General features: G+C 40.6%; 1 protein-coding gene across 3 annotated transcripts in view; it reads right to left on the bottom strand.

The window, feature by feature from the left end:
* Window positions 1–641: 641 nt before the first annotated feature.
* Il6st (interleukin 6 signal transducer) overlaps window positions 642–27277 on the bottom strand; it is a 43471-nt gene continuing 16835 nt past the window's right edge. For 2 of the 3 annotated variants that reach the window (XM_031360758.1, XM_031360759.1), the window contains exons 5-17: window positions 25954–26074; window positions 19329–19489; window positions 18543–18700; window positions 16538–16697; window positions 12920–13002; window positions 11309–11519; window positions 10687–10869; window positions 8465–8566; window positions 7983–8129; window positions 7056–7196; window positions 4586–4682; window positions 2941–3022; window positions 642–2131 (exon numbers count right to left, since the gene is read on the bottom strand). In XM_031360758.1, coding sequence (XP_031216618.1) covers window positions 1391–2131; window positions 2941–3022; window positions 4586–4682; window positions 7056–7196; window positions 7983–8129; window positions 8465–8566; window positions 10687–10869; window positions 11309–11519; window positions 12920–13002; window positions 16538–16697; window positions 18543–18700; window positions 19329–19489; window positions 25954–26074 — 2387 coding nt within the window. In that variant the 3' untranslated portion in view covers window positions 642–1390. Of the gene's footprint in view, window positions 2132–2940; window positions 3023–4585; window positions 4683–7055; window positions 7197–7982; window positions 8130–8464; window positions 8567–10686; window positions 10870–11308; window positions 11520–12919; window positions 13003–15521; window positions 16262–16537; window positions 16698–18542; window positions 18701–19328; window positions 19490–25953; window positions 26075–27277 lie in introns of those variants that run through there. The other variant, XM_031360760.1, reaches the window with a different exon arrangement.

Genomic DNA, 27277 nt, shown 5'->3' with positions numbered 1-27277 from the left:
CCCCCCCCCCCCCCCCCCCGTTCATGTCACACTGGTGTGTTAGGCACAAATACATTAATGGCTTTAGTGATAAACACTGGATGCCTGGGCAACTAGAAGGAATAGGTTTAAGATAGACCTAGACCATGTGTAAAACTCTACCTCATAAATGGCAGCTATTAAAAATACCTGGCTGGGTGTGTAGCAGCACACACCCGAAGTCCCAGACAATCAGGAAGCTGGGACAGGAGGATCACGTGAGCCGAGCTAACTCGAGGAGAGGTGTAGATGAGTATTAGTGGTAGAGTGAGTGTCTAGCATGTACAAGGCTGTGGGTTCAATCCCCACCCAGCAAACTAGCAAACCTTCCGGCTTCGTCAGCTCTGTAGGACTTCTGGCACTGTGGTGGTCACTGACATTGGTGTGTGTGTTCTGGGATTGCCTGACACTCTGGGGAATGCCACCCTTCAGCAAACACTTTGCTATTCTTGAAAACAAAAACAAGGTGGAGTCAATTAACGTAATTTAAAGTTGAAGACATCCTGGATAAAGTGCTTCCTCAAACACCCTCTAGAATCATCTGTCCCTAGTGTGTTTATATGTGTTCAGAAAAATGTCAACAACTTAAGTCTTTAAAAACAGCAATTTCTTAAGTCAAGCGGTGGTGGTGGATTGCCTTTAATCCCAGTACTCTGGAGGCAGAGGCAGAGAGATGTTGTGAGTTTGAGGCCAGGCTGGTCCACTATAGAGTTGATAAAAATTGGCTTTGAAAGATATTATCAATAATAAGCAGATCTTTGTGAGGTTTTAGGTGGATATAATAAAAAGGGTACTTCTATTTTGCTTATCTTTAAAGTTCATCCTTTTCTTCAGTGATAACTGGCAGCATTGATACCCATGGCAAGGAGCAGACCAATACTCTCTAATTGACAGACCCAGACATGAACCCCCTCCGCTCTTTCTTTTGCTAGATGACACAATCTGGACAGTCTGCCCCATGGCACTTTGAAATGATGCTGTTGGCCTAGGAGGAAACGTAGACCTTTGCTCCTGGCACTTGGATGATCAGTCTCATCAAAACCAGCACAGCTGAATGACACCATGGCTCATTGAAATCCCCAGTTTTCTATGTAGCAAAACAAAAGCTTTATAAACTCAGACACACTTTGTTTTCGGCAGTGCAAACATTCTGAAACAGCACAGAGTCCTCCAGCTATTCAGAGGATAAAGTCAGTTCATGTAGTGCTTGAAGGAGAATCCCAGATACTCTGGAATGGAGATGGCCCAGTTGTGACTTTGTCCTTAAAGGCAATGATTATCTTCAGGGAATGAAGATTATTTCTCATCTGACGTCATGAGTCTTTTCGCTTCACTTTGCAGTTCCTGCTGAAGTTGTACAGGAGCCAGTCCTTCACTGGGGCATGTAGCCACCTTGTCTTACAGTCTGTGGCAAGTAACTTTTGGGAATTTCTTCATCGATCGCTGTCTCCATTCCAACAGATTCAAATCTCTCTAGCTGTCCATCAGTCCCTGTACCAAGAGCATCTACTGCAGAACCCTCCTGAAACAGCCTCCGTTGCTCGGATCCATAGGGCTGCGAAATGTGATCTGAAACCTGCTGCTGTTTCAGTCTGACAAAATCCTCCTCACTGCCAGCCGAAACCTGGTTTGACCTTTCAAAATGTGAAATATCTGGACTGGCTTCAGGCTGACTGCAGTTCTGTTTGAAATACTGTTGCCTGGGCAAGATCTCATCCCCACTGTCCACATTATCCACCAGCTGCAGGTCTTCTGGACGCTCCTCCGAGTCTAGCAGGGGCTGTGTGGACTCAGACCTTGAGAACACTTGCACTGACGGGACCTGGTGCCTGTAGCCACTGTGGACCACCGTGGAGTACTGCACTGTGCTCGCAGTACTCTGAGCAGACTCATTCTCCTCGTTGCTGGAGATGCTGGGTCTGGAAGACGACATGCACGAGGAGCCCCCGATGCCACTGCTGTGCCCTTCTGTACTCATTTTCTCCTTCTTGAACAGGTCCAAGGACTTCAGGTCATCAGGACAAGGCTTTTTGCTGTTTGCTTCTATTTCCACAACACTTACGTCAGTGAAGTTGCCATCTGAGTACATTTGATCTTTCGAGTTAAAATTGTGCTGGAAAGAGAAAAATGAATGATCACTCTGCCATAGCTCAGCTTTTTAAGTCACTGAGCCATCTCTCTGAGCCCTACGGTACAGCTTTTTTAAATTTTAAGGGGTAGTGCATCTTTGAAACCTTTTAGTGACTTTCAGGGGTGAGACTCATCCATCTCAAGGAGTCTCTGTAACCAGCTGAACTGCAGATAAATAAAATAAACCAAGAAGTCTGAATCAGGCTGTATTTCCAGTTTCCAAGTTAGTATCGTTGTAAGCACGAAGGCTATAAACAGTTATGAATATTGCATATTTACAGCAGGCAGCCTAGAATTAAACAGATAAGAAAAAGCCTTGGAAACATTAAAAACCTGAACTTGGATAACTGAGGTTTTGTAAACTATACAAGGTTACGGGTATAGTTTGTTAAGTTTAGGATTAGGAGGGTAATAGGAAGGCTTTCCCCTCTAGGGTCTGTTAAGTATGAAGTCTAGTATGGTTCCTAGAACTCAACTGCAGGGTGAGGACGGCAGATGTCAGCCAGGACTTAACATCCAGTCACAGACCCGTGTGTAGCGGGTCCTTAGTTTCCATTTTCAGCAAAGTATTTCTTGTGTGCACTGAACATTGTGAGGCATGTCTGCGCAAACATGCTATGATAGACCAACAGTGTGCTAGAATGGAGAGGGATCACTTACGATTTTGACAACTGCCATTTACATCCTATTTTCTTTTCACTCAGCCTAAATATCTTTTAGTTAAACTCTATCAATGAATCCTAACACATAATAAACCTATATATTAGAGACAATAAGAAGACAGTATCTTACCCGTGGGGGGGTGTGAGGTGACCACTGGGCGATATGACTCTTTGAAGGATCAGGAACATTAGGCCAGATGTGTTTTTTAATTCTGAAGGAAAAAGAAGCAAGGCGTATGTAGAACAGACGTAACGATATAAGACTTTAACTTTCACATAAGAGTACCCAGCTTGAAAATTAGATAAAAGTGGCATCTAACTGACACCAAGTAAAATATGATAAACTTGTGTTTTCCCAAAGAAGACAGGACGTCACAGAGCTGACTAATGCACCAGGTGAGAGCAGAAGCACTCTCATGCTGTAAACCAACACTCGGAAGGCAGGAGCAGCAGCAACAGGCGTTCAGGACCAATATGAGCTACATAAAACCCAATCTCAAAATATCAAAAATTAAAAAAAAAAAAACCACACACACACACACACACACACACACACACACACAGTTCAGGGGAACAGAAGCGAGAGCCTAAAAGTAAATCCAGACTACCAGGGACAAATATCTATTTTCAACATCAATAGAACTAGACTGGTGGGAGCAGAAATTTGATCTGATCTATACCATGTTCCCAAATTAATTCAGAATGCATTACAGATGTTAGAGCGAAAATTACTAAACTTCTAGAAGAAACATAACCCTGGGTCAGACAGATTTCTTAAAGAGGGTACAAAATGCCAGACCCAGAGGAAAAGCCTGGGAAAGGGAACTTCAAAATTAAAAACTTCTGCTTCCTTAAAGTCATTGTTAAGGAAACAAAATACAGAAATTGGAACAAAATTTGCAAGACATGTATTTGACAAAAATGTTTGTTTCCAAATAAAAAGAACATTTACAACTCAATATTGGCAAAAAAACAAAACAAAACAAAAACAAAAACAAAAAACCACCCCAATTTAAAACTGGACAAATGGCTTAAATAGGTAAATCATAACAAGCTGGGTGACTCAAGAAGAGAGGCACTGGCAGTCGGGATGGAAATGTAACCGGTCCTGTACTCCTGCTCAGTCTCAGAACAACCGAACTGAAGGAACACCTCAGCACCAAGTGCTAATGATGGCGGGACACTTGCAAGATGGCGGAGACACTGAGAAGCCGGGGCCTGTTTCCTCTCTTCTTGTGGGGCTGGAAATGGAACCCAGCCCTGCACATGCCATATGAATGCTCTGACACAGCACTACATGCCTGTTTCTAGCGGCTTCTGATAAAGTTAACATGATTATCTGAGAGCCAGGAAAACATGTACCCATAGAGTTTGGAATGTGGATATTCACAGCTGTTTTATAAAGCAACAGGCAAGAACTAGAAACCTGTAAACTCTCTTATACACCCACACTACAGTTCATGATTCAGCAGCACAAGGGGAAAAATTAACGTAAGCAATGGCAGGAATGAGCTCCAAAATTGCTAAATGTGTGTGTGAGAGAGGTCTGCAACCCACCTGATTCCATGCATGTGAAATTCTAGATCAGACAAAGCTACACCTGAGAGCAGGCTAGTCTGTGTGGGGCACAGGTTGAGACAGGACAGACTAAAACCAAACAAGAGTGCTTTTGTAGGAGTGAGGATGAGTGTGGGGTGGTGAGCAAGCACCATGCACAACCAGAGCTCAGCTATAACATCAAACAGTTGAATACTACCATGTAAGGTGCAACTTACAGGTCTCGTTTATTAAAGCAGAACAAGACTCCCAGCAGAGTTGTCAGGAGGAATGCTAAGCACACAGGCACGACTATGGCTTCGATTTCTCCTTGAGCTAAAAAAAAGAAAGGGTACAATAAGAAATAGCTGTTAATACATAGAAAAAAAGGAAAAAAATTATTGTCTTCACTGGATACTGCTTGATTTTTTCGTTTGTATAGACAGTGTCCTGCAATGTACCCAGATGTCCAGACTCACTGTGGAGCCCAGTCAGGCTTTCCTGTCTGTTTCCAAGTGCCTGAGTTGTAGATTATTGACAAAGTATACATTCCTCTTGCCCACCCTGGTGGTTTTCAGGTTTTGAGGTAGCTTTTCTTCCTCTCTCTGTCCTTGGGTTAATCCCAGACATTAGTCCTTACATTGCAAACCTTGGTGTGGAATAAACATAAGGTATACTTTAGCAGGGAGAAAAAAAAAGACGTGTTCAGCTTACTGGTAGCAGTCAACAAATGATAATATGTCTGCTGCAGGCCAAGAATTTAAGGAGATGCTCATGAGGCAGGAGGTGGCAGAGGACAAGTCGCCTAAAGAGCAGCAGAGCTGGGCACAGCGGTGCTTGCCTACAGCCTCAAGCATGCCAGAGGGGAAAGCATAGGGGATTTGAATACCCCCTTCCGCAGCACTGTTAGACACACACCGTCATACTTAAATCTTAATGCTTCACTGCTAGGGCCGACTGACTTAGGTACAGCAGCTCTCATAACTGCTAAGCCACGCTCTGCCTCTCCTGTGCCTCTCCTGGGCCTGTCCTGGGCCCTGTGCTTTCTCTAGGATGCTTCCTATGTCCTATGTTCCACATCGTGACTGCAGCTTTGTCTCTTGCAAAGCCTTCTTTAAAGGCAAGCCGACCTCTGCCGATGGCTTTAGATTCGAACTGTTTACTGATTAAATTGGTTTATTTACTTTTGGCGGCATTTCTTCAATTAAGCTAAAGTCTTTGCGGCAAGACTCCCAGGCCATGTGAGGAAGCTAGAATGGAAACTGCACATACGTAACAATGACAACAACAGCAGCAAAAAATCAAATTATAAAGTAGTTTTAGTATTACTGATCCATTTTCAAAAACAGAAATATTACTAGATTATATTTGAAAATGGAATTTGAACAAATTTACATTCCTCTTTACAATATATTGTAAAAGTATCCTATAGTAAATACAACCTTTATAACTAGGAAAATACTTTTAAAGTTTTACTCTCTTTTTTCAGCATTTGCTATAAGAATTAACTGTTACAGGTCTATTAGCATGTCATGATGTAGGCTCTCACTCCAGACACGACATTCATTTTCCCTTGTAGGAAAGATCAGGATTTTATGAAATCACAATCCTACATTATCTTTACATTCAACAATGAACATGGACATTACTATAGAACATAACCCTGGTGCCATTTGATGAATTACAAGTAGTTTCAATAAAATAAAATTTAAAAATCTATAATGATTCAAGAAAGAATGTACTTTATATAAGTTGTCGGAGAGGCTACAGAGCAGCCACACAAGATGGTAAGGATGTAAATGATGACTGTGCACTTAGAAAGACACAACAAGGCAGAGGGTGTGATGAGCCTGCGGCCAAAAGCAAGCTTATTCCAAAGGCAATGAGGTGCAAGCAACCCCACTCTCCTCCATTATGCAGGGGAAAGATACAAAGACGCTTATTGCAATTACAACTAAATATCTGGGTTTTCCAAATAGGTGGGGGGCTGTAGCAGGAAAGAGGGGAAAGCTGAAGCCGTGTAAGAAGTCTAAATAGCACATAAGGCATATAAGGCAAATGGACCAGTAACAAGAGTTCTGCAGAATACAGACATATAAAAGTACAGTGCAAGCAGGAGAACAAAGGCAGGACTGTAAGACCCAGGGACCCCAGCACACTTTATGCTGAAGACTAGAAAGAAAAGTGAAACTCAATTCCAGCACTGGATAGGACATGGCTCCCTCTATCTTGGCTTGTCTTTCTCAGTGAATAGTCATCATTTACATCTGTACACTGGGCAACTTCCCCAGGAGTGGTAGGGCTGGAAACTGATTTCAGCAGCAAAGTGAATGAGCCAGACTAGTTTCTCAAGCAACCTGTCAAAGATGGAGACCTACACAATCCACTCTGAAAAAAAGAAACTCATGAAGGGAGGTTAGTAAGAGATCTGAGATCTACTGTGCAGGTGAATCAGCCACCAGGGTTAAGCAGGAGCCAAAAGGAGGAGTTCATATACACCAGCAACCTATACCAGATAAGCAAGCGTCACGTTCTGAGCCGTCTACCCATTCCCAACCATGCTGAGGATCAACCTATAGCTTTGATGCTGGTAAGTGCTCTGCCTCTGAGCTGTCTCCATCCCCTGTGTACTTTAAAACAACATTTTAGCACAGTAAATTAATTTCTAATCAAATTAAACTTCAAACATAAAGCTTCATGATTTCTTACCGAACTTTGGTGTTGTAAAAGTGAATTCTGGCCCATCTTTCCCACCTTCATCTGTGTATGCTGCCATTCGGACCATATACAATGTATCACTACTCAAAGAGGACAGGGTGTATTCTGTGTGAGAAGAATCCACATGCACAACTGGAAGGAGAAACAACAGTTCTTTTACCCAATGTTTTTGATTTATCTGTCCTATATTTGGCATTGTGAAGTATTAAGAATACTTTTCTAGCAAGCATTTATAACTAAAAATTCTTTAAGGACAAAACAACATATATTTAAAGTTTAAAATCTTTGTAAAAATCACATTTATTGGGAATCAATTCACAACTTGCTCCCCCTCCCTCTACCATGTGAGACCCAAGGGTTGCACTGAGGTGATTAGGTTTGGTGACAAGTGCCTTTACCTGCTGAACCACACTGCTTGCCACACTACTACTAGTGATGGTTTGTATATGCTTGGCCCAGGGAGTGCCACTGTTAGGAGGAGTGACCTTGTTGGAGTAGGTGTGTCACTGTGGGCGTGGACTCTAAGACCCTCATCCTAGCTGCCAGGTAGTCAGTATTCTCTTAGTGGCGTTCAGATGAAGATGTAGAACTCTCAGCTCCTCCTACACCATGCCTGCCTAGATGCTGCCATGTTCCCGCCATAATGATAATGGACTGAACCTCTGAACCTGTAAGCCAGCCTCAATTAAATGTTGTTCTTATAAGAGTTGCCTTGGTCATGGAGTCTGTTCACAGCAGTAAAGCCTTAACTAAGACACCTACAATACTGTATTTTAAAAAATAGCATCATAAACATGAGACATTTGCAGATGTTTGCTAAAGATGCTATGTACTATCAAACACATTATGTGAGAAACAAGTAAAACTCAAGAAAAAGCTTTAGTAACATATTCTTAGTAGTTGCTACAATTTTATTACCCATTTCCTTTCCAATGCTGGTTCTATAAGATATGGAGTAGTTTCTAATGAATCCATTCTGGTCATCCACAGGAAGTTGGTCCCACTCTAAGACAGCTTCATTTTTCCCCACTTTCTTTGTCCGAACGGTCGGTCCTCTAGATGGAGCTGTAAGAGAGTATTTGTGAACTGAGAAGCATGTGTTTACGGATTAACACTAGTCTATAAAGGGTCCTTATGATAGAATTATTGAACATAATGAGGATTTTTTTTGTTGGTTTTGTTTTCAAGACAGGGTTTCTCTGTGTAGCCCTGGCTATTCTGGAATGAACTCTGTAGACCAGGTTGGCCTGGAACTCAGAGATCCACCTGCATCTGCATCCCCAGCATTGGGAATAAAGGAATTTGCCACCATCGCCCATAGAGGGTTCTTATTTAAAAGTGATTAAATGTTTTTGGAAATGTTAAAAGCATTTTTTCAAAGCAAGCAAGGATGGACCTACCTGCTTGTTTGAGGTATGCCTTCATGGACTCAGGGCTTCCGGGCCCAGAGGTAAACACTGGGGTCACTGTGATTAGATAGCACTTGCTCTCCTGGAGGCTTCCTACAAGAAGAATAGCAGAGAAAGCAATTTTTCCCCAAATTAGAGTTTTACCTTATAACTATATGACCATTTAGTTTTACTTTCTTCTTTTTTTAAGACACACACACACATACACACACATATAGTGAGTACACCGTAGCTGTCTTCAGACACACCAGAAGAGGGCATCAGGCCCCATTATAGATGGCTTTGAGCCACCATGTGGTTGCTGGGAATTGAACTTAGGACCTCTGGAAGAGCAGTCAGTGTTCTTAACCTCTAAGCCTTCTCTCCAGTCCCAGTATTACTTTCTTCTAAAAACTGCTTATCTTTTGTACACCAAACATAAACTTAATATAGTAAAATATTGGCTCTGTAATCCTACTGTTCAGACAGCTGAGGTAGGAAGAACACAATGACCTGGAAGCTAGTCTGGGCTACACTGAGTTCAGGGATATGATGAGCTATCTAGGTGACAAAAACCATAAGGCTACTTTTAGTGTCAGTACAGTGAACCAGAAAGTATAAAAGTGTTTATATTGCTAATAAAAATAGTGACTGCCTTTATGTTCAGATTAGTAAAACACTTCAGGTTACTCTGGGACAGCTTTTGCATTTGTGGTGGTTTGAAAGAAATGGCCGCCATAGGCCCATAGAGAACGGCACTATTAGGAGTGACACTATTAGCAGGTGTGGCCTTGTTGGAGTAAGTGTGTCACTGTGGGAGCAGGCTTTGAGACCTCATATGTTCGAGCCACTGAGTGTGGACTCAGTGTCTTTCTGCTGCTTGCAGACTGAGATGTAGAACTCACAGCTTCTCCAGCACCATGTCTGCCTGTATGCCTCCATGATGACAATGGACTGAACCTCTGAACCTGGAAGCCAGCCCCAATTAAATGTTTCCTTTCTAAGGGTTGCCTTGGTCAATGTGTCCCCCACAGCCGTGGAAACCCTTAGCCAGTATTTTAGTTAATTTCGGGACCTGCCAAGGTGCAACAGTGAGATCAAGGGCAGAGTACTAATGCAGCTGGAAAAAAAAATGAATTAAGGCTGCTTCCTGCTCAATTTTAAAAGAAAAAAATCTTAAATACAGTACTTTGTATATTTCTAATCCTTCCAAATTATCAAAGAAGTTTTACCAGACAACTGAAGCATGATTTAGGAAATAAAGTGGTTTTTAATAAAATATGTATCCTATGTACTAATGAACAAGGTAGTTCTTACACCGTTTATACCTTCACCTTGAATCTCTATTTCCTTCACTAACATTAATAAAATTATATGAACCTTTGTCTTCCTAAAAAGAGCAACTTTACCTTTTCTTGATATCTATGATAAAAAAGTAAGCCATTTCTAAATTCTGCTCTAATAACGATGTTTTCAGGGTACTGAGCCTTGAGACCGTTGTCTCTAAGAGCTGACCATATGCTCGTTAACATCCTAGGCTGCCTGCTTCCCAGCCCCATGGTTTTTATTTGGTAAAGTCAATAAAGGAGACATCTAAGTTTATCAGGATTGAACAACAGCTTGGTAAGAGCCACCCTGCTTAGGACATGCTCGCTACCCACAGCCAAAACCTAACGATTACACTTCTTTACGAATTAAAGAACATCCCTGGAACAGTTTTGCTTTCTTTAATGCTATTGTATGATTTTACAGTCATGCAGTGGTAAGCAGCAGCTAGATCACCACTTTAGGTTAGAACCTGGAATGTACAAGGAACCTGTTTTCTGGCTGGGCTCCTTGTACTCAACAGTCCTATGAAGTTAAGCTAGGGAAATAAACTTACATCTGGATGATGAGAGAGTTAACTGAGTTGTGCACACACAACAAACAACTGGTAGTAAGCTGTACTCAGTACAGTTCTGTAAGTGTCCTTTAGTTAACACAGGGTTTTTATTTGTATTTTCGTTTTTTAGAAAAGTACTGGCCCTTCTCTCTGTACAGAGACCCCATGGTTCAGAGAGGCTAAGGGTCAAAGTGTAACTTGCTAAGTTACACATCTAGTCACAGTGGGGCTATGAGTCTTTTCAGTGGCTCTCGATACCCAGGCAACAGAAGACAAAGACAAAAAGCATGAAAAGAGCCCCATCTCCTGGGGTCAGATGAACACCGGCTACTTAAAAGCTTAGTAGAGGTACCTCTCAAGTGGGTCCGATTCACAGTGGCATCTTCCTGCTGCCAGTCTGGGGTACAGGGTGAGTTCTCTGACAAAACACACCACTCTAGGATGTATTTGTTCACAGGTTTAGATGGAGGCGTCCATTCTACCCAGAGCAGATTATCTTTTGGGAATGCTTTAAGATCCATTACATGGTAAGAAGCTTTAAAAAAAAAAAAAAAATGAGGATTAAAAAAAAAAATCAGTCAACAATCACAAATCTGATATTTCAATATTTTAGTCATGTGAAAAGGATTTATGTATTTAAGTTTATAACTGTGTCTTTGTCCTTAACAGCTAGATAAATTAGATAAATAATACATTTATCTCACATGCAAAGAAAATTCCCAGAACCTTGAAATAGTATTTCAAAAAAACAAATAAATTATCAGGAAGCAGTTAAATGAATTAGTAAGCTAGCTGCAAAGTTCAAATGAACTGCATAGGGCTGAGGAATCTCATAAGTGTCGATGGAAGAAGCCCCTGATTGCAATCATGATGTCCCTGACTGCAGAGAGCAGCTTATGTACCATGCCTCCCAGGATGGTGTCCACACTTAACCCTGGCATCCATGAGCACGGCTCCGCCTTACTAATACACACCTTTGAAGTGGGAGCTGGGGATGGTGAGGACAGTTGCAGCTGATTTGCCGACAATGTTTCTTGCTGCTAGAGATGCTACATAGCGATTATTGGTGAGATTTACCATCAACTCTGTACCATTAACTGTGTACGTTTGTGAAATTGACTTTGACTGTGTAAGAATCACTTCATAATCCAAGATTTTCCCATTGGCTTCAGAAAGAGGTAATGCCTATAATAAATGTTTATACCAAAAATTATTTCATGAATCTTAAATAATCAACTCTTCATGTCCACAAATTCTGCCAGTATGTCAAACCTGTAAATATTTAATTGGAAGGAAAAGACAAACTCATTTAAAAAAAAAAGATTTATTTTTATATGAATGTTTTACCTGCATGTCTGCTAGTGCATTGTGTGCATGCCTGGAGGTCAGGAGAAAGTGCTAGATTCCTACAAACAGTTGCAGGTGCTGCAGCATTTTCTCTGTCCAATCACATTAGGGCAGTGACAGGCCTATGATTGGACAGGAATAGAGAAGTGGAGCTAGAGTTGAAGGAGAAAAAAAGGCCAGGAGAGGAGGAGGAGAAGGGTCAGGAGCAGGAGGAGACATCATCATGGAGACAGACGATGAGGATGAACCAGATTTCACAAGGCTATACAACCAAGCAGTTTCTTACAAAATAGATTAATTGGGTTAGACTATTATTACTTGCTTCTAAATTTATCGTATTGGCATCTTGAAATTGTGATTTCATTATTATAAAAATCTGATTGGATATTAAGGCCTTAAGAGTCATGCTTTACTTACTGAGTAATAGGCACTAATTTAGATGAATGATTGTGGGAATGTGTAAAAAGTTGCATGTGAGCAAGATGTAGCTTGCTGGGAGGAAATAACAAAAACCCGCCGGAGCTTTTGAGGCCGAACAGTACTGGCTCAAAAATGTGGCCCGGTGGGAAAAGGAGTTTGCGGGGTGGATTCATTTTTTATAATTCCCACAACATGCAGGCTACCATGTGGATGCTAAGAACCAAACTTGGGTACTCTGTAAGAGCAGCCAGTGCTCATAACAGCTGAGCTGCCTCTCCAGCCTGAGCTCATTTGGAATTTAGTAATACTTGCTAAGAAAGAATAAAAACAAATAAATAAAATAGGAAAATAAAGCCATTAACTGAACCCGGCCTGTAGTGTGTGTGGTCTAGCCTCTGTGTCTCCATCGTTCTGCACAGCTGAGATGTTGGTTTCTATCATTTGTTCTTCAGTATCTTTTTCTCTCCACCTTTACAGTGTGATGTGTCTCTGTACATGCCTGCCTCACCCAAGCCTCTCAGTTTCCTGGATGTTCCCTAGTGGGTTCAGAGACATTTAGAACACAGTCTTGTTTTTATAGAGGTTACTCTTCTATGAACTATGCTAAATCCAAAATGATGGATCAGCTAGTTCATAAACTTGGTTGGCTTCTTCAGTAGCTATATAAGGCTTTGTGTTTTTATACAGTAACATTATTAAATGTCTGGGGGAAAAGAAGATGAATAAAAATTTTAGTGTTAGAAAGCTAAACTTAAAATACCATTTAAATACATTTATATGAGATAAGAGTATACATCTTTTTATCTTTTTTTTTTTACCTTCCATATGAGCCGTGCAGATCTATATTCCTGTGAATGGGATGGATTTATCTTATACCAGAAGCTCGGTGGTTTGGATGGTCCTAAAGAAAACACAAACTTCATAAAATAAAATGCTTTTTACCTTAACAATACAGTAAAATTCTGAAGTAATTCTTTCTGTTCTTAATGTTCTTGCCCTCTAGTCACACAGCATTCCTCTTTACAAGAGCAGGCCCACTGCAGAATAATATACTTGGGTCTCTCATATGCATACAGGCATATATGTACATATATATACATACACCCACACACACAAAACAAAACATGGAGTTTTACTATGTTACCCACGGCGGGACAGACCTTGTAGGCTCAAATGATTCTCCTGCCTTGGCCTTCTGCTGTTGGGACTCCAAGCCTGTGTCATAGTGCTTGGCTATAGATTATAATTAAACTTTTTAGAGATGTAAGTATATTCCCACAAGTGGATAAAACGCCCCACTATTTTGTGTGTGTGTGTGTGTGTGTGTATGTATTCATGTAGTACAGTGGACAAGAAAGAACAAAGTCTTAAAAATAGTTTTTCTTCCAACGGTGATAAAAAAATGAAACTGAATTATTTGTATTACTTTTTGCTAAAGATGAACCTGGAAACACATATGTTGGTGTATGTCTGGTTTCTAGCTATATGGGCATAATGTAAAGAGATTTCCGAGCTCTAGGATCCAGTCACACACACTGATGCAGCAGCCCCTCCGATCTGTATGACATGTGTTCTAAGAGCACATGTGGATACCAGGAACTCTGAAGAGTAATGAACATTTTATATGCATTGCTTTTCCTACAAACATTACTCATGCTAAAGTTGAACTTGTAAATTAGGTACAGTTACAAATAACAACAATGGATAATATTAAATAATGGATAATAAAAATCTAATGAAGTTACTTAAAATTTATAGATTGCTAGATTGTTTATTCCTGAAATTTTTCACTTACTATTTCTAGACTGTGAGTAACTACAAATAAGGACAGCAGGACTGAAGCTAAGCTGTGAGCACTGTAACTACACTAAATCATTCTTCTAGGAGGTAGGTAAGCAAGGGGCCTCATCACCTTAGCGCTGGAGATGTGAGGTAGAAGATTATGACTAGCCATGGATACTTGGCGTGTTTGAGTGTGGGCTACAGGAGAGCCCATTTCAAACAACAAAACAAAATTTCTTTAAGTTCTGACTTTCCAGGGCTTTGTTAAGAATACCTACAAATACTGTATTTACTAAAACAAACAGTATTTGAATGAAACTCACACAGCAATGTGCTGGTTGTGAGAAAGTGACAGAACACAGAGAGAGAGAGAAGACAGGCCAGCAGGAAGCTGTTTGAAAAGCTGGGTTACCAGACACTGAGATCTCACACACTATACTACCATGGTGCTGCACTCAAACAGAATGAAGAATATAGAAGTACACAGGAAGTGAACCAGAGACACTTCTTAACACAAACAGCATCTAGAAGCTTCACGCTGCAGGCTAAAGTAATGCTTCATCTAATGGCTTTTAAGATGGCTCTAGAGAGCACTGAATGCACACTTAACCACATTTTGCCTCTGTTCTGAGGTGTTTCATGGACGTACAAATGGACCCATAAACTCTAAAAACCCACTTTAAGAATTCTCCATCAACAGCTGGGCATGGCAACTCATGTCTAATCCTAACACTTGGATGCAGAGACGGGAAGACTGCTGAGAGTCTAAGACCAGCCTGTGTTACAGAGTACGAGTTCCCCATCTTTACTCTCCTCCACAAAAACAAAATATCCCTCGCTGAGCCAAAGGAGCCTACTTATTAGATTAAGCATTCTCAAATTGGTCACAGTAAGACTGTTTCGACAGTGCTCATGAGAGTGAGAAAAGCCTTATAGAAGGAGGGACATTGTTGCCCTTGACATTTTTAGTTCAGTGACCTAAACCTCTAGCGAGATGGATGAAGTCATGGGGCTTGTAAGCCAAGGCTGTTGCTATGAGACCATGGTAGGAAAAGGCCCAAAGAGAAGAATCTCCAGCAAAGGATTGAATGCTGGTGACTACACAGGAGATCAGAACTGCTGGCCGCTTTGTGAGGAGAGTCTAACTTGTCCACGTTCATTTCTATGTGTATGAGTGTTTTACCTGCATGCCTATGCACTGTATGTATGCAGTACCCATGGAGGCCAGAAGAGAGCGTCAGACCCTCTGAACTGGAATTGACCTCCAGGCCTCCGAAGAGCAAGAGCGCTCTCACTCACTGAGTCACCTCTCCAGACCCAGACCCAGAGACCCTTCTTTAGACTCCATACCGTTTTGAGCTTTTATATTCTGTACTGTATGTGTAATTATAATTTAATCAATGATGAAAATAGCACTTACAGCAAACCAACCCAAATCCCAGGTCAGCCCTTTCCAAGGGTTTATCAAATGCTGGTACAAAAAAAAAAATCTATAACATATTTTTGACCATGTTTTATTTTAGCTTTGAGACAGGGTCTCACTATGTAGCCATGGCTACGTTGGAAATCAAACTCACAGAGAACCTCCGGCCTCTGCCTTCACAATGCTGGGGTTAAAGGCATGCACCACCCAGCCAACTCTGACAGTGTGATTTTAATGAGTTAGGATACAATTCTCTAGTTAGGGACATCTTGGGACCACCTTCCTTGAACAAAGTTATGCAATTTTTTTTTTTTTTTGGCAACTTAGGATGCAAAGTACTTTATTTTTAAACTTCTAAAGATTGAACACAAGATAGCCTAGTTTAGATGAGTTTCCAAGCGAAATGCATTTGCATGGTGCTCAGTTTCTGGCTGATAAACAGTTCCTAATACCCTATGTGGTGGTGAGCTGACCAGCGTCCTCTGGTAACGTCCCTTTTGGCCTTGGTAAGGGCTTAACAACCATTAGGCATTGTTGTAGCCTTACACAGCCAGTGCTGCCCTGAACGTCTCCAGGGAGGCATAAACCATGTACAGGAAGCCGTCTTCATCTCTCTCACTCTTGTACACTTCAGAGATGGGCGTGGACACACTCACCACGCAGTGCCCATTCACCAGGAGGAAGAAGGCTCGGTTAGCATTGAGCTGCAAGCGTCGTCTAATTATCTTGATGAGCTCGCTCATGTTCACGTGATTGGGTACAAGGAACTTGGTCTTGTTCAGGACGGGCAGCTGCTTCTCACCCTTGTATCGCTCTATAATCACTGGGATCTTGGTGGGGTGCTGCTCCCAGATGAGCCGGACATCTTCCATTCTTTGTTCAAAGCTCCGGCGCTGCTTGAAGGTCTTCTCGGACAGCATGGCGCGTGAGGGTCCCAGGTCAGACAATCTGGCTCCTGTAACGATCACTTCCCTTGTGTTGCGAATTTTTTTTAATAACATTTAAGATACCTTTTCATGGTACTATAATATAACCTAATTAGGTATCAAATACACTTATACTATCAAAATGCATTGATATGTATCTTATGCATATCAAGTTTTTTGTGATGTCCTTAAAAATGAAATAATACAACAGTACAGTTTGACTAAAATAATCACACATATCTTTAAAGTCTGGCAACAGAATTCGCAGCCGGCCTTTCAACACACCCCTCACCATGTTTACTTACTGTCTTCGTACGTGGTCCCACTCGCCTCCTCACTCCAATCACTCCAGTAGCCCTTCCCATTCTCCCTTATGGACCGGATCCTAAACACATATTCTGTAAAAGGCTTAAGGTCTTGCACAGTGAACGAAGTTCGGGGAGACACTGTATCTTCAAGAGGGACCTAAAAATAAAGCAAATTGAGCGACATCATCAACACCTCTGATAGAGAAGGTTCCTAAAGTGAGGACAGTTTTAGAAATCAATTTAATGCAACATTAATAAATTCAACCACTGGAGTAAAAGACATGGAAGTAACAATATGACAATCTATAGGCTCCATTCACCTATTCTTTCCTTCTTCTATGAGACCTGCAATACTCAGGATTCTCAATGTAAAAGAGATGACATGTGCTCGTAGTATCAGGCAGGAGGACTGAACTACTGAAGATAGAGCAAGTAGCAAGTTCTAAGCCAGGATACACTATCTGAAGTGAGAACCTGTCTCAGAGAACCAGACCTATCCAACAGCTAAACACAAACATAAAAACAAAGAACCACAAAACACTTCAAGGACGCTTAGTGAAAAGATACAGGCAAGAATAAATGTTGGAACTCTGAATGCTAATGCACTAGGAACTGTACTGTACTAGCTAACTCTATGTGCAAAGGGGAAAAAAGCCTGAAAAAAAGACTCCAAGAGGGCAGCGCTGAAAGTCATGACCATACTGCACAGAAGAAAGTAACTGTGTTGTTCTCAACCCTATCTTCCTTCCCACCAAGCCCCTTCTGTTCAGTAGCTCATGGGGAGTGAGATGGAATGGGAATCCACAGTGAAAGCAGACAGGCCAGTAAACCATGCCAACAGTGTGCAGAAGGAAGGGCTGTATATATACCAGGAACAAGAAGCTATCCAACCCCACCAAGAAAACAGAAGCTAGGATGGCGTCATGGCTCAGAGAGTAAAAGGTGCCTGCTACTAAGCCTGCCACCTGAGCTGGATTCCTGGAACCCACACAGTGGAACAAGAAAACTATCTTCTGTAAGTTGTGAGATTACTGCATACATGCTGTGATGTGTACACACAGAATAAAAAAAGAAAAAAAGGTTGAAAGGAAAGCAAAGCAGAAGCTAGCCTAGTAGATGAACTTGTCCTTTAACTGGGAGTGGGGAGGAAATCAAATACACACAAATAACTACTTCTTTCTGCCACTCTGACATTTCAATACTGGATACAAAAATAGATGTTAAATTTGGTGCATTTTTTTTATTGAGTTAAGACTGTATGATATTAAAATTTACTTTGAAGAACTTTAAATACACATCCTCTCTGAACAGTCTGAGTCATGAAGCCAATTTTGCTTTGCTTTTTGTGATTGTATTATAAACCAATAAAATAAGTGGAGTATCATAAAGGAGTGCAAAGGTTATGGGTTAATATCTTTATTTAAGTTCATAACTGCAGCCATGGTAGTAAAATAAATGAATGGAGCAATCAATCAACAAAAACAAAAGTGGAATAGTTATAAATGGAATTGCAGCACAAAATCTCACTGGTGGTCAATGTGGTACCATCCCCGAGACAGCTACAAGTACTCCTCTGCTGATAGCAAGGACCTGCCACCTCTCCTTCCTGGCTTGCAATCCCCACAAAACCTTTCTGGACTTGAAGAGTTGGCAAACCTTCAATTGAGGGCTAGAGAGTAAGGCTCTTGAGCTGGGGGCCAGAAAATCTGTTACTCCAACCCCCCAAAAGGCAACGAACATGTTCCAGGAAAACTCTGTTTCTAAAGCAGGCAGCAGGTTTCAGCCCACGGCAGCAAAGCTGTCTGAACTACGTGTGCCAAGCCTTGCTCTATTTCATGTTTAAAATCCCGTTTCTCTAGCTGCTTGTTTGTCTGTCAAATGAAATGTTTCACATTAAGACATTGAGAAAATAGGTGAGTCATATTAGTGATCAAAACAAACAAAGCAAGCAAACAAACAAAAGCAACAACACTATTAGAGTAAACAGCAACTTTTAATTTACCTGACTCCAAGTTGAGGCATCTTTGGTCCTATATTGGATGTCAGACTTCAGCCTTAAAACACCACCACCCAAACCTGAATTGACCCATGTTAGCTTTAATATACTGGATAATTCTTCTGAGTTGGTCACTGATAAATTATGTGGTGGGCTGGGTTTCACTGAAGAATAAAATAAGTCCTAAAGTTAGTCATGCTTTACTTTTATAATTTCATGTACTATAAGACAAAACCATGATGGTCTGCTTTATAAGATTACTCTTACCAAATGCAGCCTCTCTAGAAACGATGCTGTGCTGTCTAATAGACAGATTCTACGGAAACACTTCCTAGTCAGTATAGTTGTTGACTTTCAGATGCTGATATTAAAAAATACTGAAATTTTATAGCAAACTACATTTTAAAAAGAAAATAAAAATAATCAAGGAAGTCACTGTGATTGCAACAGTGTGTGGTCCTGAAAACTGGATAAATAATGAAATGGTAACATTCTAAGTGGGGAAGGCAGGAGGATCAGGAGTTCAAAGTTAGCCTTAGAAACGCCGCCAATTTAAAGCCAGCCTGGGCTACATGAGACCCAGTCTTAAAAATAAACCAAAACAAACAGCAATGATAAAATATTCCAAAAGCAAACTGAAAAAAGCCATGAGTATGGCTAAACTACAGGTATTTTTCTGTTTCCAAATTACATTTAATAATATTGTAAAAGACTTTATAAAAATCACTGTACTAATAAACACTTCTACATTAATCAAAATCAATAAAATCTCAAATTCAGGCTCCTAAGTACCTTTATCTGCAGGGTCGAAATTGATAGACTCTGAGGACACCTTCCCAAGGGCATTCTCTGCTTCCACCCAGACTTCAATGTTGACAAAATAGATGGGCGTGTAGCTGACTACGCATGAGGTGCCATGTTTTGTTTGACAATCAGGAAACTTCTCTGTTGCCCTAAGTATAAAATTGGAAGAACCAGCCATTAAAAATAGATTTGAAGACATAAAGGTGAAGAAAGTGACAGGGAAAGAGTTGGATATGACCCAGACTGGTGCACTAACCTCTGCAATGAAGTGTTGTTAACCAAAGACAGATCATATATCTTAAAAATTGTATTCAATCTATACCTGGGATATTATTTCCACATTTTTATCTAAGAAAACTTCATTTTAGAATTTTATGCTATGTCCTTAATGATTCTCCCCTAAAAATTATCTATTTCCTTGTGGTCTCAGAATCAAGCAGCCTCACCTCACTCATAAAGGCATGTTTCAGGATCCCCTGCAGATGCCTGGAACTCTGGGTACCACCCAACCTAGGTATCCTACACATTTCACTATGATGGTACTGAATCTCTGAATTAAGCATGGCAGATAAACAACTCTAACATAACAAGTAAGTGAATGCAATCTCTCCCTCAATTACTCAATTGTCTTGTCATGGTGTAAGATGATTTGAATTGAAGTGAATGGTGTCAGTCCTGTGAGACACTGATGGGACACTACCAAACTGACAATAATCCAGAAAGAGGGCTGTGGTGGTTTGAATATGCTTGGTCTAGGGATGGCAATACTAAGAGGTATAGCCTTGTTAGTGTAGGTGTGGCATTGTTGGAGTAGATGTGTCACTGTGGGAATGGGCTTAAGTAACTTTCTCCTGGCTGCCTGAGGATGTCAGTCTTCTGTTTGTCTTCAGAACAAGATGTAGAACCCTCAGCTATTCTGGCACTATGCCTGCCTGGACGCTGCCATGTTTCCCGCCATGCTAATGGACTAAACCTCTGAATCTGTAAGCCAGCCCCAATTAAGTGTTGTTCTTTAGAAGAGTTGCCTTGGTCATGATGTCTCTTCACAGCAAAGGAAACCCTAAGACGGGTGGCTTGAGTAAGAATGCCCCACAGGCTCATATATTGAATCCTTTAGTCATCAGCTACCTGATGGTGCTAAGGAGAATTAGGTCTGTGGCCTTTTTGGAGTAGGTGTGGTGGTGTTAGAGCAATATGTCCCTGGGTGTAAACTTTGAGCTTTCAAAAGCCCAAGCTAGGCCCAGTGTCTCTTCCTACTGCCCGTGGATCGAGATATCGAACTCTCAGCTATTTCTCTAGCAATAAGCATGCCTGCCTACCTGCCTGTCAACACACTCCCTGCCATGACAATAACGGACTCATCTCTGAAACTATAAGCCAGCTCCAATTAAATGTTCTCTTTTATGAGAAGTGCCTTGGTCATGGTGTCTCTTCGCAGCACTAGAACACTGATTAAGATAAGAACCATCTTTCCAGGTGATTTTAAATCAAGCCATGATGACATCTGTGGCAGGTGATGTCCATGGTCAGTGATATTATTGTTTAAAGTGTTTTGCTGCAAGCTTCTAGAAGAATACTGTAATAGCAATTTGCTTGTCTTTAACTCATCAAGGGATTGCCTAGAAAGCTGTAATCTGTGGTGATCAGAAGCATGCCTTTATGCTGTGTTACTCCAAGGATGAGGCATGCCTTTGATCTTGTATTTCTCAAGGTCTATCTATACTCCACACTTTTGTCCTTCAGTGTCTGTGTATTCAAACTCTGCAGCCTTCCTCAGTTATCAAACTTTGTTCAGTAGAGCTGCTGGTTCTACCTCAGTTTCCTCTTTATCTTCTGTAGGTGACTCAATTAGATGGACCATTAATACTTCTCAAGGGCCTCATGCTACATATCAGTAAATCATTCTCTACCAACTTACCTGCCGAGTAAATGATTTTCTGTCTTCCCTGTAAACCTCTGGAAAGCATTCTCAACCCTGCTGTAGAAATATTTAATCTCAGCCTGGGACTTTTATTCTGCCTTTGACCATTCAGTTCCCAGATAAAAAAAGACATACAATATTAACATTTAATAATAAGCCTTAATCAGCACTGAAGTTGGGCAGATATCTACCCTCTATGCTAGTATTTCTACTTCCCTGACAATCTCCCCACAATATGACTTGCCATGTTCCATTTGGGCTTCTTTAAGCTCCAACTGACCAGCCCTCATGGCCATAATTTCAATATTCTTACCCCACAGCATATTCTCCTCTCTCCTTTTCCTCTCCCTCTTCTGGTGGTTCTCTTTAGACCCCACGCTCAGGAACCCTGAACCCTGCCTATATATCTTCTGCCCAGCTACTAGCTGTCATCACCTTTATCTATTTAAAACCAATAGTTTTAAATAGTTTTAAATTAAGGAGCAAAGTCACATTGTATGTGCAGATTCTCTTGTTCCTGGGAGTAACCAGACCCTGGGGGCCAATATTTAGTATTACAATACATAGCAAAAGTCCAGACCTCAACATGACCCTGCTCTATAAACTTCTGCAGGCACTTACATGTAGTTTCTACTTTGCATTCACCCACTGCAACTCTATGGGTATCACTATCCTAGAAACAGCGATCATCTCAGCACTGCATATGTACAAACTAGGGTCTCCATCAGTACCTGATTGACACAATCAATACCAAGTGGCCTCTGCTAGCTAGATAAGGCCATATTACGAGGTAAATCACTACTTGACACTTTGATAATAGTTGGATATGCCATCTACTGTTAGACTTTAAGTCTTCTTGAATCATTCTTCCAAGGATTTCACCATTTGTGGGATAAAGCACTGCTAGAACTATCATAGACAGGAGGGCTATCTATCACCTGTACATTATAACTACATTACCAGAACACTGGAAGATATGCATGTCAGTCTTTACTTTGTACACTATTCTAAGCTTAATCATATGGCTTGAACTGTGGCCACAAAGTACCAGAGTAAATCTGTTTTATGCTTTGGTTATACTTCCGCACCTTAAAGACTGTACATTCGACTGGGCAACTGCAAATGTAACAGAACTTTCTTCCTTACTTGCACACAGCCTCTTCAGTAGGTTGTGTATGCTTCAATCCAAACCTACTTCGGAATGTGCATAACCCCCCACCCCTTGGTCATAGTAAATGGCTTAGTGTTGCTTCCCTTAAGAAATCACTTGCAGATCCAGTACTTCCTGTGCAATGTCTTGCTCTCATCTGGAGCATGATTTCTGTTCATATCATCCAGCCATAGACGTAAGGTTTTTCCATCTTAACTGAGTAAGTATCATATGTTGTGGAAGTAGCTGAGGGGTGAAAAGCCTATTCTTCCTTCTTCCTAATATCACAAACAGTAAATTTGTCCTTACTACAGATTAAAATTTTCTCTCATGTTGGTCAAGAACTTTCTGTCTTTCAGAAGTTTCTTAAAGAAACCCATTTGTATATTTCTCTTTGAATATACAAATGCTATGCTTTGGGACTACTATTAAGTAAAACTGGCTTGTCTATTTAAACACAAGCACTGTGTCATCACCATCAAAGAACCAACTGAGCACTGAGGAACTAGCAAGCAGGCAGCATGGATCCATGGAACCAAAGGTGGGACTGATAGGGATCTGAAATTTCATTAGCCTATGCAGAAGGGAGTGCAGCGGCTCAGGAACTGTTTATTTATGGAATTGTCAATTCAATACTTTTAGACTGAAACAACAGATTAACAGGATTCGCTGTAGTTTTTCTCCTTGAAACATTGTCTTTTCTCTATTCAGAATATTCTAGGTGAGGGGCTGGAGAGATGGCTCAGCAGTTAAGAGCACTGACTGCTCTTCCAGAAGTCCTGAGTTCAAATCCCAGCAACCACATGGTGGCTCACGACCATCTGTAATGAGATCTGACGTCCTTTTCTGGAGTATCTGAAGACAGCTACAGTGTACTTACACATAATAAATAAATAAATCTTAAAAAAAAAAAAGAATATGCTAGGTGAGAGAAGATGAGTCAAAGGAGTTCTATCAAGGTCTCAAACTTCTTCAAGCTTTACAGCCGAACCAGGGAACCACTTGCTGATTTTGTCAACTATAGAAAGCTTACACTACTCACAAAGTTCTGTCTTAGTTTTAAACATTCACAAAAAATAAGCCTTTAAAAAATAAAATGATAAAGCAAACTCTTCCTCTGGAAGAGCAGCAGGCTTCTGAGCTGAGTTACCTCCTGAGCCCTAATTTCAAATGTTTTAAAACAATGATTCAACCATACATATGTGTAGAGAAAAGCAATTTAAAAATTGCTTTCAAAATTGTTATCACCAGCAATAATATTGTAATTGTGTCTAGAACTACATTCTTGTTTATTGTGGGAAACAGTAGCAAACAAATGTTATAATATTGTTGGGAACTAGAATTTTTGGTACAGAAAAGAGGATGTTGCTGCTTGATGAACTATAAATTAAAAAAACAAAAACAAACTATAGTCTCCTTTCAAAGTTGAAAATATCAACGTGACTCAAGATGCACCTTATCTTTTTGTGTGTGAGAACACTCAAGTAGCCCTGAGACTAGAGATATAGCTCAAAGGCAGAGTACCTGCAAAGTACCTGGGATGTACAACTAAGAGCTGTAAAATAAAACACAGAAACAAAACAATAGAGAGTGTTATAATCCTATCATCCACAAATAATTAGCACTGACAAGTGCTCAGACATCAGAATGAAAGCAGATGGGGCGTGAGCTGGTCCAACCTCAGCAGCAGTCTCACAGGGTTGGGGACCAGGATGAACTGAGGAGAAAACTTCAGGGAACATGTGAGTTCTACAGGTGTATGCCCTTGTCAAAACTCCTGCGTGACATAGACACTTTAGATCTGTGCTCACACTATAAACAAACTTTAATACACTTAAATATCAATGCTAACCATGTAAACATAGAAGTGTCAAATTACAAATATTCCTAATGCCTACAACTTTGAAGTTCATTGAACGTGATTAAACTGACTGCTGGAGAGGAAACTGCACTTGGATGTGATAAAGCAAATCTCATAAAATTCCTGAGTGTCAGGAATGCATAGGATCCACTATTCTTTTAGCATTTGTGTTAAATTTCTAAGAATGGATAAGGCTGGCAACCATGTAGAAACCAATGTGCAGTTTGTGGGCATGAGCAGGGTAGCAAGCAGTTCATGTCTGGTGTCTTTCTAAATCCTAGTGCACTTACTTCACTTACGAAGACAAGGTCACCAAACTCTGAAGCTCAGTGACCTAGGCTGGCCAGCCAGTAAGCTGCAGCCTGTCTCTGTTTATCTATCCTTCCTCGGAGCTGGGATCACAGAATGATGCCATGTCATCTGATGTGTGAGTTTTAGAGATCTGAGCTAAGAGAGTGCTTGTGCAGTGAGCACTCTATTGATAACCATCTCCCCAACCTGCTACTTAATCCTGGGGGTGGGGGTTGGGAGGAAGGATAACAATGTTAGTGGGAGGAACACACCATCCCCGTGAAATTTTTGGAAAAGAAATTCAACCCATATTTGATTAAATATATAAACCTAGCAATTTTTAGGAAATAAAGGAATGAGAGAATATTACACAATATCCAAGAAGTAATTGAATTGCATGGAAAGGAAACAGCAGAAGTAGAATCTGTCATTTAAGAGAGAGAAGAAAAGCCAGGCAGTGGTGGTGCCAGCACTTGGGAGGCAGAGGCAGGCAGATTTCTGAGTTCAAGGCCAGCCTGGTCAACAGAGTGAGTTCCAGAACAGCCAGGGATCGACAAACCAGGAAAAAAAAAAAGAGAGAGAGTGAGAGAAGAATTCATCAATTTAAAAGGTAAGGATAGTTGTAAATTTTTTAAAAATTTTTATTCAAAAACATTGTTATAAGAAAGCATTTTATGAGAGAAATGAGAAAATTAATACTAGCTGAAAGTCTGATATAAAAATATTTCAAATTGTTGGGGTATAACAATAAATAGTGTGGTGGTTTAAATAAGAATGGCCCCTATAGGCTCATCTATTTGAATGCTTGGTGACTAAGGAGTGGCATTACTAGGAGGTGTGTCCTTGTTAGGGTAGGTGTGCCTTTGTTGGAGGAAGTGTATCACTAGAGGTAGGTCTGGGGTTTCAAATGCTCAAGCCAAGCCCAGTGTCTGTCTCTCTCTTCCTGCTGCCTGCTGATCCAGATAGAGAACTCTTAGCTCCTCCAGCACCATGTCTGTCTGCATGCTCCCCACCATGCCAAGCGTGGACTAAACCTCTGAATGTAAACTAGCCCTGATTATGTTTTCCTTTATATGAGATGCCATGATCACAGTATCTCTTCACAGTAAGAGAACACTGACTAAAATAACTAACAAGTGGTTGTGTTTGAAAGTCATCATTTAGAGCTTGGTACTGCAACATCTATGGACAGAATGTGGCTGGCTTCTCTTTAAGGCAGCCTGGGGTAACGTGTACACACTGCTCACTGCTAAGAGTGCCCATGACATAACTCTATTGTCAGAGCATGTGAGATGTCCCAAAATAGTCACCCAATATTGTTACCAACAAGATCAAAATCCCAGCCACAGTGCCTGATAATCCAGCAGAGGGTATATCCGCAGTAACTTACCACTCTGATTTCAAAGTGTAGTTTGTTTCAAGGTATGTCTCCCTTCCTGGGTCCCAGTGACATAGCATATTCTTCCCCTCATTCACAATGCAACTCAAATTTGTAGGTATATCTGGAGGAACTATAAGGAAACAAGCATTTAAGTTAAATTTTAAAAATCTTATATAGACAAGTATTATCTAATTTATATAATACCTAAGACCCACCTCAATTAGATAAATGAATTAGATAAAGATATGGGCAAAATGAGAAATGGATGTTAATTTTTCTTCCAACTCAAATACTTTTTAGGTCATTATCTATATTTTTTAGTGTAACTGTCTTTAATTGCTTTCATTTTAATTTTTTTTGTTTTTGGTTTTGTTTTGGTTTGGTTTGGTTTTGGTTTTTTGAGACAGGGTTTCTCTGTGTAGCCCTGGCTGTCCTGGAACTCACTTTGTAGACCAGGCTGTCCTCGAACTCAGAAATCCACCTGCCTCTGCCTCCCAAGTGCTGGGATTAAAGGTATACACCACCACTGCCTGGCTCATTTTAATTTATATAAAAGTACATTTTTATTTATACCCAGATAAATTATCAGTAATTTCTCCATTAATTATTCTAAAATTAATAATAACTAGTATCAAAAGGTAATATAGCAGCAAAAATGATTCACATATACTTTATTTTACTTTTGTATTTCAAAATGAGTCCTTCTATACAGTCTAAGCTCACCTCAAACTCTGGGTCTTCTGTTCCACATCCCAGATGCTGGGATGACTGGCACTTACCATGATGCCTGGGTATGAATGTTTGTCATTATTGCTTTTTGAAGGATTGGTAAAAAAGCAAATGCTGACCCTTGCCCCCTAACCCCTGAAGTAGGGATCATGGGCTCCACTATTTTTGTAGTTACTCTTTTTAAAGAATAATTTATTTTATATTATAATTACATCATTTCTCCTTCCCGTTCCTCCTGCCAAGCCCTCCCATATGTGCCTCCTTGCTCGCTTCAAATCCGTGAACTCTCTTTAGTATTTTTCCATTTTCTCCATTCAGGAACCTGTTTAAGCTAAGCCTCTCCTCAGTATTGAGGAGACAGAGTTGCCATCAACAGACAGACACTGCAGATCAGTAATACTCTTGGGGGCACAGAGAGTCGCAGGGTAAACCATTTTTCAAGAATCTGATAAATGTTTGTCTTTTAACAAAGAATTGACAACCGTGTTGCTCTTTTGGGTTTGTGTATAACAGTGAAAATGTACACATTGCTTCTAAATGTTTTTTTATAAAATAAACACATCCAAAAGCTACTGAACCAGTGACTGTCCTTGGGAAGGCTAAC

This window comes from Mastomys coucha, unplaced genomic scaffold (assembly GCF_008632895.1).
Source record: "Mastomys coucha isolate ucsf_1 unplaced genomic scaffold, UCSF_Mcou_1 pScaffold8, whole genome shotgun sequence".
In the NCBI taxonomy this organism is placed as follows: Eukaryota; Metazoa; Chordata; class Mammalia; order Rodentia; family Muridae; genus Mastomys; species Mastomys coucha.
Note: the sequence above shows the minus strand (reverse complement) of the source record. Positions and strands in the feature narration are given on the sequence as shown.